This window comes from Malaya genurostris, chromosome 2 (assembly GCF_030247185.1).
Source record: "Malaya genurostris strain Urasoe2022 chromosome 2, Malgen_1.1, whole genome shotgun sequence".
NCBI classification, from domain to species: Eukaryota; Metazoa; Arthropoda; class Insecta; order Diptera; family Culicidae; genus Malaya; species Malaya genurostris.
The window spans coordinates 221,195,803-221,211,789 of record NC_080571.1 but is presented as its reverse complement, the minus strand read 5'-3'; the positions used below and the strand labels follow the sequence as shown (position 1 = coordinate 221,211,789).

Genomic DNA, 15,987 nt, shown 5'->3' with positions numbered 1-15,987 from the left:
AAATTCGATGCCGTAGCACCTGGGAAGTCAAGCGATTCGCAGTTCCATGTGCCGAGCTTCCACTCGTTGTCCTTTATTCGTCGCCTAGGTCGATGCAGATTGTTCCGAGTCGTATTTATTGTTAGATTAAATACGGATGCCGTAGCACCTGGGAAGTCAAGCGATTCGCAGTTCCATGTGCCGAGCTTCCACTCGTTGTCCTTTATTCGTCGCCTAGGTCGATGCAGATTGTTCCGAGTCGTATTTATTGTTAGATTATTCATAACGAGAATTTTTCGGGCGTCCCGTTAGGCCTGTCCCAACCCTATGTATCCACAGTGGGAATTTATTTATCCACAGTGGGAATTTATTTATTATCACCTCACATAACTGACACCTGCGGCAGGGTTCGCTCGCACCCTCTCATTCTGCTACTACCGTGGAAGGCAGGAGCACCCAGTCGACGCCGGTCATCATAAGACACACGTGGAGGCATGAGATAGGAACTTGTGAGTGGCGACTCACCATTTGAGTACCAAAAGTGTTAAACACTATCCGCCCCTTAGGTGTGCTCCCCTGCATAGGAAACGAAGACGTATGTTAATCCAACGTTAGACGCACATGAGTTCTTGCGATGGCCATCTCTTTAATAAAATCATTAAGTTGATTGATTAAATTTACAGTAGTGGTGAATCTTTCCTACGTTAGTCCGGTCAAATCATGCAAGATCCGTTGTTTTCCCAATAAATAATTGTATGAAACAAAATAGGACAATACGTAAGTCACACTTCGTTTACATAAATAGTTGAAACCAAAGTTCATGTTCGGTATCGAATTGAAGTATTCTGACGAACAACAATGTTGGCTCTTTAAGTTTACGGTGCCGGGTGCTATGTTCGGAACGCAAAAGGATTCAGATACTCTCATCCAGTCTGTGGATAACTTTTTTTTTTGCTATGTATCACTTCCTAGACTTTATTTATTCAATGCTTAAAAGTAACATTGTAACAACTTATTGACATATTTATTGAGGTTTTCACAACATACAATATATGCTTAGTTGAATACTATTCATTTTTGGGAAACTTTTAACAGCAAACAAATTATTCGTAAAACAAAACATAACTAAGTTGATTCGTTCCTTATCGTTGAACTAAAATTCGAGTTGAGTTTGAATCATACAAATATTAAGGATAAATTTATAGTATTGTTGGTTTACCCATATAACAAGAAAATGGTCTAGTAAGAACTTCCTGTCAATATGAAAATCTACGTAAAAACTTTTCCTTGTCCTTGATTAAATCGATTCTTCAACAAACCTATTCAAGTTCATGGCCACTTCTAGCGAGTTTCGATGAGTTGATCAACTCGGTGGACCGTCCAGCCTTACTCTTCAATTAAGTCAGTCTTAACCCTTACCGAACGGCGCTAGTTTTGCTCACCGGTTCGCACATAATGGAGGTATATAATTCTATAAATTACTCACGAGTTTATCTTGGTCGAATGCAAACGCGTTTTTGATTAATTGGATCTTGTTTGCATACGAAATGTGTGTGTACAATATTTGTCCGTTGTATGGTTTCATGCATAAGAAGAGATGGTGTTATCTTTAGATTAGTGACAATAGTATCAACACTATTGTTAGCCATATCTCAGTTTGTCTTGCGTTAGCCACCGAGTTCTGTGCTAGGTCCAGTATCACAGACTAGGATAAACTGAATAGATCTAGTCCCGCTACAACGGAACCATGTGATCGAGGCGGGAATCTAATCTAGTGTGACGCAGAGATACAAAAGTGTTGTTGGCAATCGTCATAGTCGTTAGCACAGCGGATGTTTCAAATTAAGGGGACCGTGTCTCGGCGAGGCGCGGTTCCGGATAGGGCCGGGGGGGCAGCGAGTGTAACATCTTCTCAGTACACGTAAAGAAGCGGGCACGCGAAGGTTAATCTCAAGTGGTTCGTTTTGTTCCAGTGTCAACTCGCTAACTAACTGTATCGTCCGAAATAAACACCGAGTGGGTGGTGATTAGGGTTGTGCGAAAAACCAAAACATACGCCACTGTGAAAACATCAACATGGGAGCAGAGGGTGAAACACCGATGAAGGCAAGCGCCGAAGAGATTGGAACTAACCCCGTCGCTATGGAGGACCTCTCCAAGTGGGACAAATTCTGCATGCGACGTGGGATCAATCCGAATTTGATCATGCTGAAAGTTACGCTGTTTGTCATGTATGGAGGTAAGTAGTACTAGCACATTTAATGTTGTTTGCCACGTATAATATTATTCGATCAGTTTTGAGTAACTTTGGATGATTTGTCATTTGTCGCATTTATTTTCTCATCAATCATGGTAGAGTTATTTTCACCAGCCCTTGAGAAAGTTTATATATCTAAGTATTTTCTGAGCAGCATGCATCTAAATAAAAAGAAAAGTTATTCCTACGAAACATTAAACTAAAGTGAAGCTTGATTTATTGAAATAGTTATTGTTTGAATATGAATTAACATATATCTGGAGTTTTGCCTTTATAACAAAGAAAGATTATGCGTTCACTGTTAATACCGACTTTAAAATCGAGGCCAAGTGTCGTATCCCAAGTAACATTTTTAATATCAATAAATACTTGTAGTTGTCTTCAATGTTACATCATTAATCTTGCCTCTATAAGAGCGTTGAAACTCCAATTTCAAGAAAAATTTCGAAACCAACTTTACGATCAACATTGAATTTATTCGGGTGAAATGAATCTCGCTATGAATAAACTGTCGTTTTGATGATATTTTGCTTGACTATGTGTGTGTCATGTCTGCTTTGCATGCAATCAGTGCCCAAGTAGCAAACATTGTTCCAGCATTATTTCTTCACTCTTCTCGAAACGATTGTGCGATTGAAAACGCGCAGTTTGCTTGTATGATGTGCAACAAATTTCTTGTTTGATATGTTTCATAGCAGTAATATTTATTAAGTAGAAACCGAGAATGAAACTGCTCAAATGGACTTATTGTAGAATCAGTTAAACAAACCGATGTGGAACTTAATCCTTTTAGGTTTTTGATTTGGTTTCACAAGCAGTAATATGAATGATGTTCACATTTGTTACAAAAACATATCTGACATGAATAACCGTTCTGTAGCAGTTGTGAAATATGCCTATTTTAATAAGTTTTAATTGCTGCGTGGGTAACAATATATTAGATTTTAATTACGAGTTTTAGGTTTTTTCGAATGTAATGTTCTTGCGCTTTTATGTTTATCGTGAATGTATGGATAATTGTAACTAATCGTTTTGAAATAAATGCGGTTTTTGCGAAAATCTCCATGATTCACGAAATTTTTTTTGTGATTTATCGTAATTTTTGTATAAAAATATTTCGTAGCATTAAAACTTGTGGATACGTTCTGTAAATGAATTATGAAATTCCATTATATTCCTTTTCTGTAATGCAAATTACACTTAACCTAAGATGCAATAAATCAAATAGCCCACAACAAATGTGTCATAAATGTACTTTAGAACCCTTAAATTTGTTCTGAGTGAAACTGTCATCCAATGAACACGCACACACAAAACAAGTTTCATGAAAGAATTTACCTGACAATAATGTTTTAAAGAAAATGTTTGAAAGCAATATTAAGAGCGTTTGCATGTTTTTATTCTAGTACAAATTGTTTTATTTTTAGTCCAGTTGTTAGTCTAGGTAAATGGTTTTATAGAAGCTTTGAAAACTATGATATTACTTGTCGAAAAAGACACTTATTATAGTTGTCATAACACAGGTAGTGATTGAAAAATCAATTACAAAACTCCTATTAAGTATAATCAAAACCATTAGGTATTCGAATTGTTATCTGGGATATAATTTCAATTAGTGTCTGTGCTTGTGTACTCAATTTTTTTCAAGATGGGAACACAGATTTTAGCATACGTTGATTCTAGTAAAAGGTCTAATTGTCTCATAGAAACTTAGATTTGCAATGAGATGTTCTTAGAGTAGAATCAGTTGGATTTCAGAAACTCAGGGGAACTATTGATTTGTTTTATAAATTTGTGATTTTCTCAAATCCGTCTCACAAACCAGTTGTCGTATGTTCGAGCCCCGACCTGGAAGGGTTCGTAGTGTCAGTAGAATCGTAGCACCAGCCATGCAATGGTTCTGTACACTCTGAATCGGCTGCGAAGTCTGTTGAAACAAGAAGGTCAAATTCCACTGCAGGAATGTAATACCAAGGCTTTTTTCCTATCCGTTTTATTCTAAGGTACAATGAAAGTATTGTATTTGTCGCTACTTGGTAATTAGAATACTGCACGTCGAGGAAATTATTCCAATTTTTAAATGTTTTTTCTACATTCATTTCACGTTTTCGTCAGAGAAACATAACTGTCAAGACTTTATTACAATAACACTATGCTTGTTTGATAATAGCATTGAAAAAATAATTTTCCTTATTCGGGTACAATTTAACATTCTCTAAGGGATTTAGTTATTTATTTTTTTTTATTTAATGCATCTACGATTCAATCTGCATGTAGCCTACACACTTATTTTTTTTTACTTACTGAGTCTTGGTAAAATCATTGCCATGATTTGCACCGCCGAGTACTCGGTGATCATCTCGTCTTGGCATTACATTCCTTCCGTGGAATTTGGCCTTTCTGTTTCAACAGACTTCGCAGCCGATTCTTAGCGTACAGAATCATTTCATGGCTAGTACTATGGATCCTACTGACACTAAGAATCCTTTCAGGTCGGGGCTCGAACATACGACAGCTGGCTTGTAAGACCAGCGCCCTATGCATTAAACCGTCAACCCGGGACTGTAATCATCTCGGCAAAAATTAAATTTGCGGAGTCTCGGCAACCTCAAATTTAACAAACGTTAGTTATTACCAGTAAAAAGATTACTGTTTGTTCGGTATAACCTTTACTGAATGTTCGGCAAAAGCAACAGAGTGAAATTTATGAATTACTGAGCTTTTAGCAATTGGAAGTAAACAAAGAGTTCGTTTTTTAATTGTTAACATTCTTTTGAGGATCAAGATTTCATTTAATTTCCGTATAAACATACAACAAATTTATGCATTGTATCGATATGGTACAATTGTAAAATATGCAATTCGGTCTAAACGCCGATTGTCGAATTATTGTTGACAGAGAAAGTAGGATCTGGAAGGAAACAATAGTTTGTAGTTATTATACTTACTGAATAGATCGTAGATTCTTACGTCTTTCTTTTGGATTAATTCCATGGCTGAATTGGACTAATTCTGATGACCACCGGAAATTTTCTTCGAAAAATTTCGTCAGAAAATAACAGCGTGTGTGCCAAGCGAAAATGTAAAACGTAAATGACATTTGTCTAGCCAAATTTCGGCAAAAGCTAACACATATTCCGAAATCTCGGCAAACACATTTGCTGATCTCGGGCTAATTGTTAACCACCGATGAGCTCGGCAAAAACATGCACTTTGCGGAAAAACAAGTAAATCTACTAAGCGAATCGCAGAAAACATAATTTTGATTACTGAACAATCAGCAAAATTTTGTGCTGCCGATCTGACTCGGCATTTTACTTTACCGAGCTCGAGAATTGGGCTTACACACTTAAAACCGTTTCTGGAGCTCGGCATAATGAAATGCAGAATTAAATTGACAACACAACATTTTACTGATCATTCAGTAATCCATCACTTTCGAAAGTCGTTAAAGTGATATGCTGATATCTCGGTAGAGCGCGTTCTTTTACCGAAGTTTGTCATAATATCATATTGAACTTGTCAGTGAACAACAAAAATACCGAGATCAGTCAAACCATTTACCGAGATTTCGAACAGTGAGTTAGCTTTTACTGAAACTCGGCGAGACACTTATTCAGGTTTTTTTTTTATTCAATAGTATAATATATTTTTAGGCACACTGCTTAAGCTCTAAGATGCCAAGGGTATTTTCTAATCTTAATTAACGACTAACTTAAAACTAGAATAGTATCATTAGATTATGTCGTCTCGAATTTTCGAAAATCCAGCTTTCAGTTGGCGTTCGGCAGTGGTCGGTGAATTGATTTGCATGACTTCCAGATGGCGCTATCTATGGCCGCTTCCTTTCGGTTCGTGTGGGTCCGCGGGAAACACCCCCAGGCTACGAAGACCCGCCGGGTGGCCCGCATGCTGGTCATCGACTGGAGCGTAGGACCGTAGGACCGTAGGCGGTGATGGTGATGTTACGAAGAGAATGAGAGAAAAAAAAGTAAATATTGTGGAAACCGAGGTAAATAGGGGGTATGGAAACAAAATGTCTGAAAACTACAGAGATCTAATTAGTTGCCATCGAGATGGTGAAGAGACGAAAAAAGGGGGAACGAAAAGTTAGTGACAAAAAAAGATCTTGTTAGTTCCAATGAAGATGGTGGACAGGGACGTCTTATTCAGGGTTGTCAGGTTCACAGATTAATCTGTGTTTCACAGATTTTCAACTTTCTGCCATTTTTTTGCTCATTAAAATGATTTCTATCAGCTATTATGGTACGGGAAACGTGCACAGATTTTATACACACAGGTTTTTGAAAAAATGACCTGACATCCCTGCACTTATCATCTAATGTCTCTTTTCGATTTTGCAAAGCATCACGCCGTCATTGCTCGTGGAACAGAAAACCATGTAAAATGGAAGGAAAAAGATTTGTATGTTTTATGAAAAGGTGAGTGAAATAAAATACTATCTACTTTGCATATATATATTTATATATAACCGCTTATTTTCCGTTAGAGGTGTTAAGGAACACTAGAAAATCATTAGCCGTAATGTTTTCTTTTAGTGTTTGGGCTTTTTTTGTTTACTGAATTGAAATGAACATCAATAAAACACCCCTTTCACCAACATTAGCTTTTGTGATATTAATTTCATAAAATAATAGAAAAAAATCTTTACTTTTTTAGATTAGTGATGACTAGGCAATTTATGATTCCATCCTGATAACTTTTGCCGAGCTGACAGCAAAATTTCAGCTGACAAGTTCGGCAATAATTGACAGTTAAAAAATGTTGGAATGCCGAGATTTCCAGTAATTATACATTTTGCCAAGACGATTACCGAGCACTCGGCTGTGCAAATCTCGGCATTTTTTTGCCGAGATTCAGCAAAATATAGGTAAAATCTGAAAAGGTACCTACCTTTTGCTGTAGGTAAAAGGTGAAATTATTCTGAGATTTTGATATTTCATTTTACATTTTTATAGATTATATATTCTTAAACTGCCAGTAAATTTTAGAACGAATCCAAATTGACACATTGCCGCGAAACTGAATTACCGGTAGCGACACCTGTCAATGAATAATGGAACCAAGAAAAAAATTTCACATCGGCAGTAGTGATTTGCAACGATTTTTTCGTTTATTCAGTATAACAAATAGATATCAGCAATAAAAGTAAACTACGATTAAAAATGTAAAATCTTCAGAAATGTTTGAAATTGGGTGAGGTTAGGTTTTTTCGAATCAACATTTTTTTTAAACAGAAACCAATGTAATATTGATTTCTCGAGTATTAGAGTGTTTTACGATCGAGTACCATTTATTTTGGATTTTTTATTTGTTTTTTTTTCGGGTATTTGAAACATGGTTTTGAACCAAGTATTTTTTTATTTTTATTTATTTATTTGAATTTGTCTTCGATTAAAATAAAATTATCGCACAGACTATTACTATACAACTACTAACATTAACCTAACACAGATTGCCGTTTCAACCTTCCGAGCGAACAGACGTGATTTGGATTTACTGCGAAAGCATTGAAAACCAGTTGTGTGTGTGTGATAAAGTGGTCGGACGATATTGTGTGATAGACAATAGTGCTTTTTCCTCTGAGAGGTTTTTTTTCGCATTATATAATAGAACAGTGCCTTATTGTGAGCGGTCGATCGAGACGGTACCGTTAGCCGGTTATTGTTCCGCCGATCAAGGCCAAGTGTGCGGATTATAAACAAGCGGCCATTGTTCCCTGTGTCGATTGTGATCGAACATTGAAGTGAAGTGATACCGTTAGTCCATACAAACTATAAACAGTTTATTTGTGCCTTTTCCTCGGTGAGGTTTTTTGCACCTTCGCACCGAACCGTTAGCTGGTGCTTTGTGCTTTTCCTCGTAGAGGTTTTTTCGCGACCGTTCCTTGCAACTGTACAACAAGCTGAGTATTGCTTTTTTCTTTATTCTGCCCTTATTACAGTTTATTGTTGCATCCCTCTTATAATTTACCACTTGCCTAAATATAACCTCGTGCTACAGTAAGCACAATGAGTCCTCCCCCTCCAGACGAAGAAATGAAGACAGATCCTAATCCGCCTGTTGTTGACAGTAATAAAACCTCCCGGATTAAGGAATATTCCGATGAACCCTCGCTATCGACCGGTCCATATGTGGTGTACTTCCGGACCAAATCTAAAGATAAAGCATTGAATTTATTGACATTAAATAAGAACCTGACGTCACATTACCCGACTATCACACAAATAGTAAAAATGCGCTCCGACAAACTCAGGGTCTCGTTGACCAGCTTAAAGCAGGCTAATGAGATCGTTCGAAATGAGCTCTTTACGCGGGATTATCGCGTATATGTACCAGCCCGCGAAGTCGAAATAGACGGCGTGGTCACAGATGCAGGTTTGACTTGCGCAGATATTCTTGAGCACGGGGTTGGCGGTTTCAAAAACCCCTTACTCAAGAATCTGAAGATACTGGATTGCAAACGCTTGCATTCAGTATCGATCGCCGAGGATGGGTCAAAATCTTATCCTCAATCGAACTCGTATCGTGTGACCTTCGCTGGTTCGGCTTTGCCAAATTATGTCCTTCTGGACAGGGTTCGTCTACCCGTACGTCTCTTCGTGCCGCGGGTTATGAACTGTACTAATTGCCAGCAATTAGGACACACAGCCTCCCATTGTGCGAATCGGCCCCGTTGTTCGAAGTGTGGAGAGCGTCATGCGGATGGCTCTTGCGGAAGAGACATTGAAAAGTGTCTCTACTGCAGTGAGGGTCCGCATGATCTCTCAGCATGTCCCACCTACAAATTGCGTGGAGATAAGCTAAAGCACTCTTTGAGGGAACGCTCCAAGCGCACATTTGCAGAAATGCTAAAGAGTGCTACACCACCAAGCCCATCTGCAAATCCCTATGCTTGCTTGTCAACAGACGAGTGCGATTCAGACGACCCTCTCGAAGGCACATCTTCGGCCATCCCTCGTAGCAACAGGAAAAGGAGAAATATTTCCTCTCATAAGCTACCTAGTAAGGGTTCGAAGGTGGCCCTTGAGGGGCCTCCAAAAGTAACAGCTAATGGTAGTGTTAGTAAAACACCGAAGCAAAGAATAGCTCCTGATCTAGAAAAACTGAGATCTGATAAGGAGTTTCCAACACTTCCTAAGACAAACAAAAACTCAATTGCCCCTAAAGACCAGTCAAAGAATCAACCAAATGCTGGATTTATTAAATTCTCTGATATAGTGGACTGGATTTTTAAAACTTTCAATATCTCTGACCCCTTGAAAGGTATTTTGATGACCTTTGTACCCGTAGCTGAGACGTTTTTGAAACAGTTGACTGTAAAATGGCCCCTTCTTTCAGCGATTGTATCCTTCGATGGCTAATTTATCCAATGAGGTCAAGGATTTGATCACTGTTTTACAATGGAATTGCAGAAGTATCATCCCAAAAATTGATTCCTTCAAACATCTATTATATACCACGAATTGCGATGCATTTGCATTGTGCGAAACTTGGTTAACTTCTGAAATATCTCTCAACTTCCACAATTTTAATATTATTCGTTTGGATCGAGAAACCCCCTATGGAGGAGTACTTTTGGGAATCAAAAAGTGCTATTCCTTTTATCGAATTAACCTCCTCTCGATACCAGGTATTGAAGTTGTCGCATGTCATGTTACAATCAAAGGTAAGGACCTTTGTATTGCTTCCATCTACATTCCCCCTAGAGCCTCGGTTGGGCATCAGCGGCTCAGTGATATCATAGAACTCCTTCCCGCACCAACGTTGGTTTTAGGAGACTTTAACTCACACGGTACGGGATGGGGTTGTCTTCATGACGATAACAGATCAGCTATGATCCATGATATTTGTGACAACTTCAATATGACAATATTGAATACGGGAGAAATGACACGGATTCCTGCACCACCAGCAAGACCAAGTGCGCTGGATTTATCCCTTTGCTCGACATCGCTACGGTTGGATTGCAAGTGGAAGGTAATCCCCGATCCCCACGGTAGCGATCATCTACCTATCGTAATTTCAATCGCCAACGGATTAAGACCATCGGAGACAATCAATGTTTCGTATGACCTCACACGAAATATTGATTGGAAATATTACGCAAATTCGATGTCTGAGAAACTGGAAACAACACAAGAACTTCCTCCGGAGGAAGAGTACACGCTTTTGGCTGGCTTGATTCTCGACTCCGCGATTCAAGCTCAGACGAAACGTGTACCCGGCGCGAAAACTAACATCCTTCCCCCCAATCCGTGGTGGGACAAAGAGTGCTCATCACTGAACGCGGAAAGATCTTTAGCATTCAAAAAGTTCAGAAAATATGGAACACCTGATAATTATAGAAATTACGCAGCGCTAGATAAGCAAATGAAGAACTTAGTTAAAGCAAAGAAACTAGGTTACTGGCGACGGTTTGTTGACGGATTAACAAAAGAAACATCGATGAGCACTCTTTGGAACACAGCCCGACGAATGCGAAACCAAAACACCACGAACGAAAGCGACGAATATTCCAACCGTTGGATATTCGATTTCGCTAAAAAAGTATGTCCAGACTCTGTTCCGGAACAGAAGATCTCCCGCGCCGCGACATCAAATACAAACGAAACACCGTTTTCGATGGTAGAGTTCTCACTTGCGCTCTTGTCATGTAACAATAAGGCCCCGGGGTTAGACAGAATCAAATTCAACTTGTTGAAGAATCTGCCTGACACCGCCAAAAGACGCTTACTGAATTTATTCAACAAGTTCCTCGAGGGTAATATTGTCCCACACGACTGGAGACAAGTGAGAGTTATCGCCATTCAAAAACCTGGGAAACCAGCCTCCGATCACAATTCGTATCGGCCGATTGCTATGCTTTCCTGTATCCGGAAGTTGTTCGAAAAAATGATTCTCTTCCGTCTAGACAATTGGGTCGAAACTAATGGCTTTCTTTCAGATACACAATTTGGTTTCCGCAGGGGTAAAGGAACGAACGATTGTCTTGCGTTGCTCTCAACAGAAATTCAAATGGCATTTGCTCGTAAAGAACAAATGGCATCAGTATTTCTAGACATCAAGGGGGCTTTTGATTCAGTTTCTATAAATATCCTATCTAAGAAGCTGCACCAGCATGGTCTTTCGCCGGTTTTGAACAACTTTTTATATAATCTATTGTCCGAGAAACACATGTATTTCGCACATGGTGATTTGTCGACAATACGATTTAGCTACATGGGTCTTCCTCAGGGCTCATGCTTAAGCCCCCTTTTATACAATTTTTACGTAAAAGATATCGATGAATATATCAACACATCTTGCACGCTAAGACAACTTGCCGACGACAGCGTTGTGTCCATTATAGGATCCAAAACTGCCGATCTGCAAGGACCATTACAAGATACACTCCACAACTTGTCCACGTGGGCTCTTCAACTTGGTATCGACTTCTCTACGGAGAAAACTGAGCTGGTTGTATTTTCAAGGAAGCGAGAACCAGCACAACTACAGCTTCAACTAAGGGGTGAAACCATAGCTCAGGTCTTCACATTCAAATATCTCGGGGTCTGGTTCGACTCCAAAGGCACCTGGGGATGTCATGTTAGGTATCTGAAACAAAAATGCCAACAGAGAATTAACTTTCTTCGTACAATAACCGGATCATGGTGGGGTGCCCACCCAGGAGACCTGATCAGGCTGTACCAAACAACGATATTGTCCGTAATGGAATATGGATGCTTCTGCTTCCGATCCGCCGCGAACACCCATTTCATTACACTGGAAAGAATTCAGTATCGTTGTTTGCGTATTGCCTTAGGTTGCATGCAGTCGACTCATACGATGAGTCTCGAAGTGCTTGCGGGCGTCTTACCGTTGAAAAATCGATTCTGGGATCTCTCATATCGATTGCTAATCCGATGCGATATCTTAAATCCGATGGTGATTGAAAACTTCGAAAGGCTTGTCGAGCTCAATTCTCAGACCCGTTTTATGTCCTTGTATTTTGATTACATGGCTCGGAATATTAATCCTTCTTCGTTTGTTTCCAACCGTGCTCATTTGTTGGATACTTCTGATTCTACTGTGTTTTTCGACACATCCATGAGAGAAGAGATTCGTGGAATTCCGGAACACGTGCGCCCTCAAGTGGTCCCAAATATTTTTTATAATAAATTTAGAACAGTCAACTGTGAAAAGCTGTTTTACACTGACGGATCAAACATCAACGAGTCCACAGGCTTCGGCATCTTCAATCAGAACATCACCGCTTCGTACAAACTCAGTGATCCGGCTTCAGTTTACGTCGCAGAATTAGCTGCTATTCAGTACACCCTCGAGATCATTGAAACGTTGCCCAAAGACCATTACTTCATTGTCACGGACAGTCTAAGCTCAATAGAAGCTCTCCGGGCAATGAAGCCAGGAAAGTATCCCCCATATTTCCTGGGGAAAATACGGGAACACTTGCGAACTTTATCTGAACGGTCTTATTCAATATCGTTAGTCTGGGTCCCTTCACATTGTTCCATTCCGGGAAATGAAAAGGCAGACTCATTGGCTAAAGTGGGCGCATTAGAAGGTGATATTTATGAAAGACCAATCTGCTTCAATGAATTTTTCAGTATTTCTCGTCGAAGAGCACTTGAAAGTTGGCAAACTTCATGGAGTAATGACGAACTGGGACGATGGCTACATTCCATTATCCCTAGGGTATCGACGAAACCTTGGTTCAGGAGGATGAACGTGAGTCGCGATTTCATTCGTGTTATGTCTCGGCTCATGTCTAATCACTACATATTCAATGCACATCTTCGGCGTATTGGGGTCATGGAGAGCGGTCTCTGCACCTGTGGCAACGGTTATCAGGACATCGAGCATGTCGTATGGTCATGTGTGGGGTATTGTGACGCCAGGTCTGTTTTAAAGGACTCCCTCAGGGCCCGAGGTAGACCACCTGATGTTCCGGTTCGAGATGTGTTGGCGAGTCGGGATATTTCATATATGTTGCTCATATATAAATTCCTTAAACACATTAATATACAAGTGTAATCTGCGTTAGTTACCCCTGTTCCTCGACTGATGCTAAGAAGAAACTCCACCCACAGGTTCGACACTAACATCCGCCCGAATCTCCCCATCCCTCGTCTGTCCACCATCTTCATTGGAACTAACAAGATCTTTCTGCTGTCACTAAATTTTCTGCTTCCCCCTCCCACGTTTTTCACCATCTCGATGTCAACTAATTAGATCTTTGTCGTTCTTAGTCATTTTGTTCCCATATTCCCTTTTTACTCTGTTCTCCGTAATATTTACTTCTCTGTATATATTTCTTTTTTTTTCATTTTCCTCCGTAACATCATCATCATTGCCCACGGATGCCGCTGTAGTCTATGAGATGAATATGGGCCACCCGCCTGGTATTCGTAGCCTGGGGGTGTTCCCCGCGAACCCACACGGACAGAAAAAAGCGGCTAATACCAAGATACTTACCAACGTGTTACATTCAGTACGCCGGCCGGTGCCGATTGCCAGCTGAAGGCGGGATCTGCCAAAGTTATTACATTATCTTAATATACTATCCTAGTTTTAAGTTATTTGTTAATTAAAATTAGAAAAAGCCCTTGGCATCTTAGATCTTAAGCAGTGTGCCTTAATAAATTATATAATTGAAAAAAAAAAAAATTAACCTAACATGAATATTTTAATTTTAAATGCGTTTTTGTTCATTGTAAAATCAAATAAATGATAAACACTATTGAAGCGATGACAACAAACATCCATAGGATTGTTTTGACCGTACTGTGTGCGATGGACTGATCGTCGAAGAAAGTCTGTTCTCCGCAATGATCTTCCAGGAATATTAAAATGCAATCTCTCCAAAAGCGCTGGGCAGTCGATGTTATTTGAAAGCAAGTCGAAGACAAACAGTCGCTGAAGGAAAATTCGTCTGTTTTGTAGTGTAGGAAGATTAATCAAAGCGCAGCGATTTTCGTAGCTAGGTAATTGAAGACGGTTTTGCCATGGAAGTCGTCGTAGTGCAAATCGAATGAAACATTTTTGAACTCGTTCGATTCGATCGATGTGGACGTTGTGGTAGGGTGCCCAGATTATTACTCCGTATTCCAAAATACTGCGTACTAAAGCGACGTAAACTGTCTTTAGGCAATACACATCATCAAAGTCTCTGGTGTTGCGCTTGATAAGTCCCAAAACTGCGTAAGCCTTTGCCGTAACTAGAGATAATTGTTCGGTGAAACGAAGCTTACGATCAAGGACGATGCCCAAATCTTTGACAGAAGAAACGCGTTGAACTGGAACAGCCATCATAGAGTATTCAAATACGATCGGAGATTGCGATCGTGAGAAAGTAATTGCACTGCATTTTTTTATGTTTATACTCATACCGTTTCTGTCACACCAGTCAATAACTTTGTCAACGTCCATTTGTAAGGCACAGCAATCCACAAGGCTAGTAATGATGCGATACAATTTGAGATCGTCTGCATACATTACTTTAGGCGACGATAATTCTCTACATAGGTCATTCACAAACAGTACGAAGAGTAGTGGACCTAGATGGCTTCCTTGGGGAACACCTGATATAATGTTGAAAGGATCAGAAAGAATAGATCCTACACGAACTGAGGCTATGCGATTTGTGAGATACGAAAAAATCCAATCTGTCAGCCAGTCGGGGAAACCACCACGTCTCAATTTTTCTATTGCGAGCAGATGGGGTACACAATCGAAAGATTTAGAGAAATCAACGTACAACGCATCAACTTGTTGTCGTTTTTCGAGTTTGTCAATCAGTATATAAAATGCTCCATTTTATATGAAAGTAAGTTTTCGCACACTAAATTATAATCAACATTACCACCTCAGAGTAAAAACTGTCACTCGTTCTTCCACTTTTATTATAATTTTTCAAATGCATTTGTCCGTTTTTATTAGAAATCATTAAAAATGAAGTCATTATTTATAAATTTTCCTTCCGATTCGACAGCTCTTGCTGAAAGTATCATCTCTAAACAAGCAGCGCCTTTTCATTCTAGCGTCATTGTGCCAATCAGTAAGCACTTAATTATTTAAATTCGCCCTATTGAAACTGTAAAGAACGTTATTGCTTTTTCATGCACTTTGTTTTCAACGGATATACATTTTGTAAATAGTGTGGTGCTTGAAAACTCTGATAGTTTCACTTTTTAACGGTTTTGGATCTGTCTTCATAAGATATCAAAAAATTAGCGAGGTGAGATTTTTCGTTTTTGAATAAATTTGCCTATGATTACTAGATCTTCGATAGGTATTTGGTGCACAACGAGTTGCTTAGTGTTTTTGGCAGACAAACAGAACATTAGATTTTTGATAAAGTCGTTTGGCGCAGAGCTAGTTGTTTCTTATTTAAGAGATTTAATATACATATTTGATTCATATGATTTGTCATATCGAAGCACATGCTTAAGAAAACGATGGAATCAAACCACAATGGAAATTCCGTTTACCCGTGAAAATTGAGTATAGCTTTTCTCATAAATTTGCACATATTACCTTGTAATTCCGGAACCGGAAGTCGAATAAAGATGAACTTTTTTTGTCGTTTTATCTTAGCATTTTGTGTTATCAAATCAAAGAATGTTTCTTCTTTCAAACACATTTTGTTTGGATAAGTTTGGAAAGATTTTAAGTGAAAGTCATTATAATTCATTCTTCGAAATGTATTATTCATCTATTCTACTCAT

At 39.1% G+C, this 15,987-nt stretch overlaps 1 protein-coding gene across 5 annotated transcripts in view; it reads left to right on the top strand.

Moving 5' to 3' along the window:
* Nucleotides 1-15,987, top strand: part of LOC131427687 (uncharacterized) — a 133,095-nt gene that overhangs the window by 10,624 nt on the left and 106,484 nt on the right. For 4 of the 5 annotated variants that reach the window (XM_058591101.1, XM_058591096.1, XM_058591100.1 and 1 more), the window contains exon 2: nucleotides 1,953-2,218. In XM_058591101.1, the coding sequence (XP_058447084.1) occupies nucleotides 2,056-2,218 (163 nt within the window). In that variant the 5' untranslated portion in view covers nucleotides 1,953-2,055. Of the gene's footprint in view, nucleotides 1-1,934; nucleotides 2,219-15,987 lie in introns of all 5 variants that reach the window. The other variant, XM_058591099.1, reaches the window with a different exon arrangement.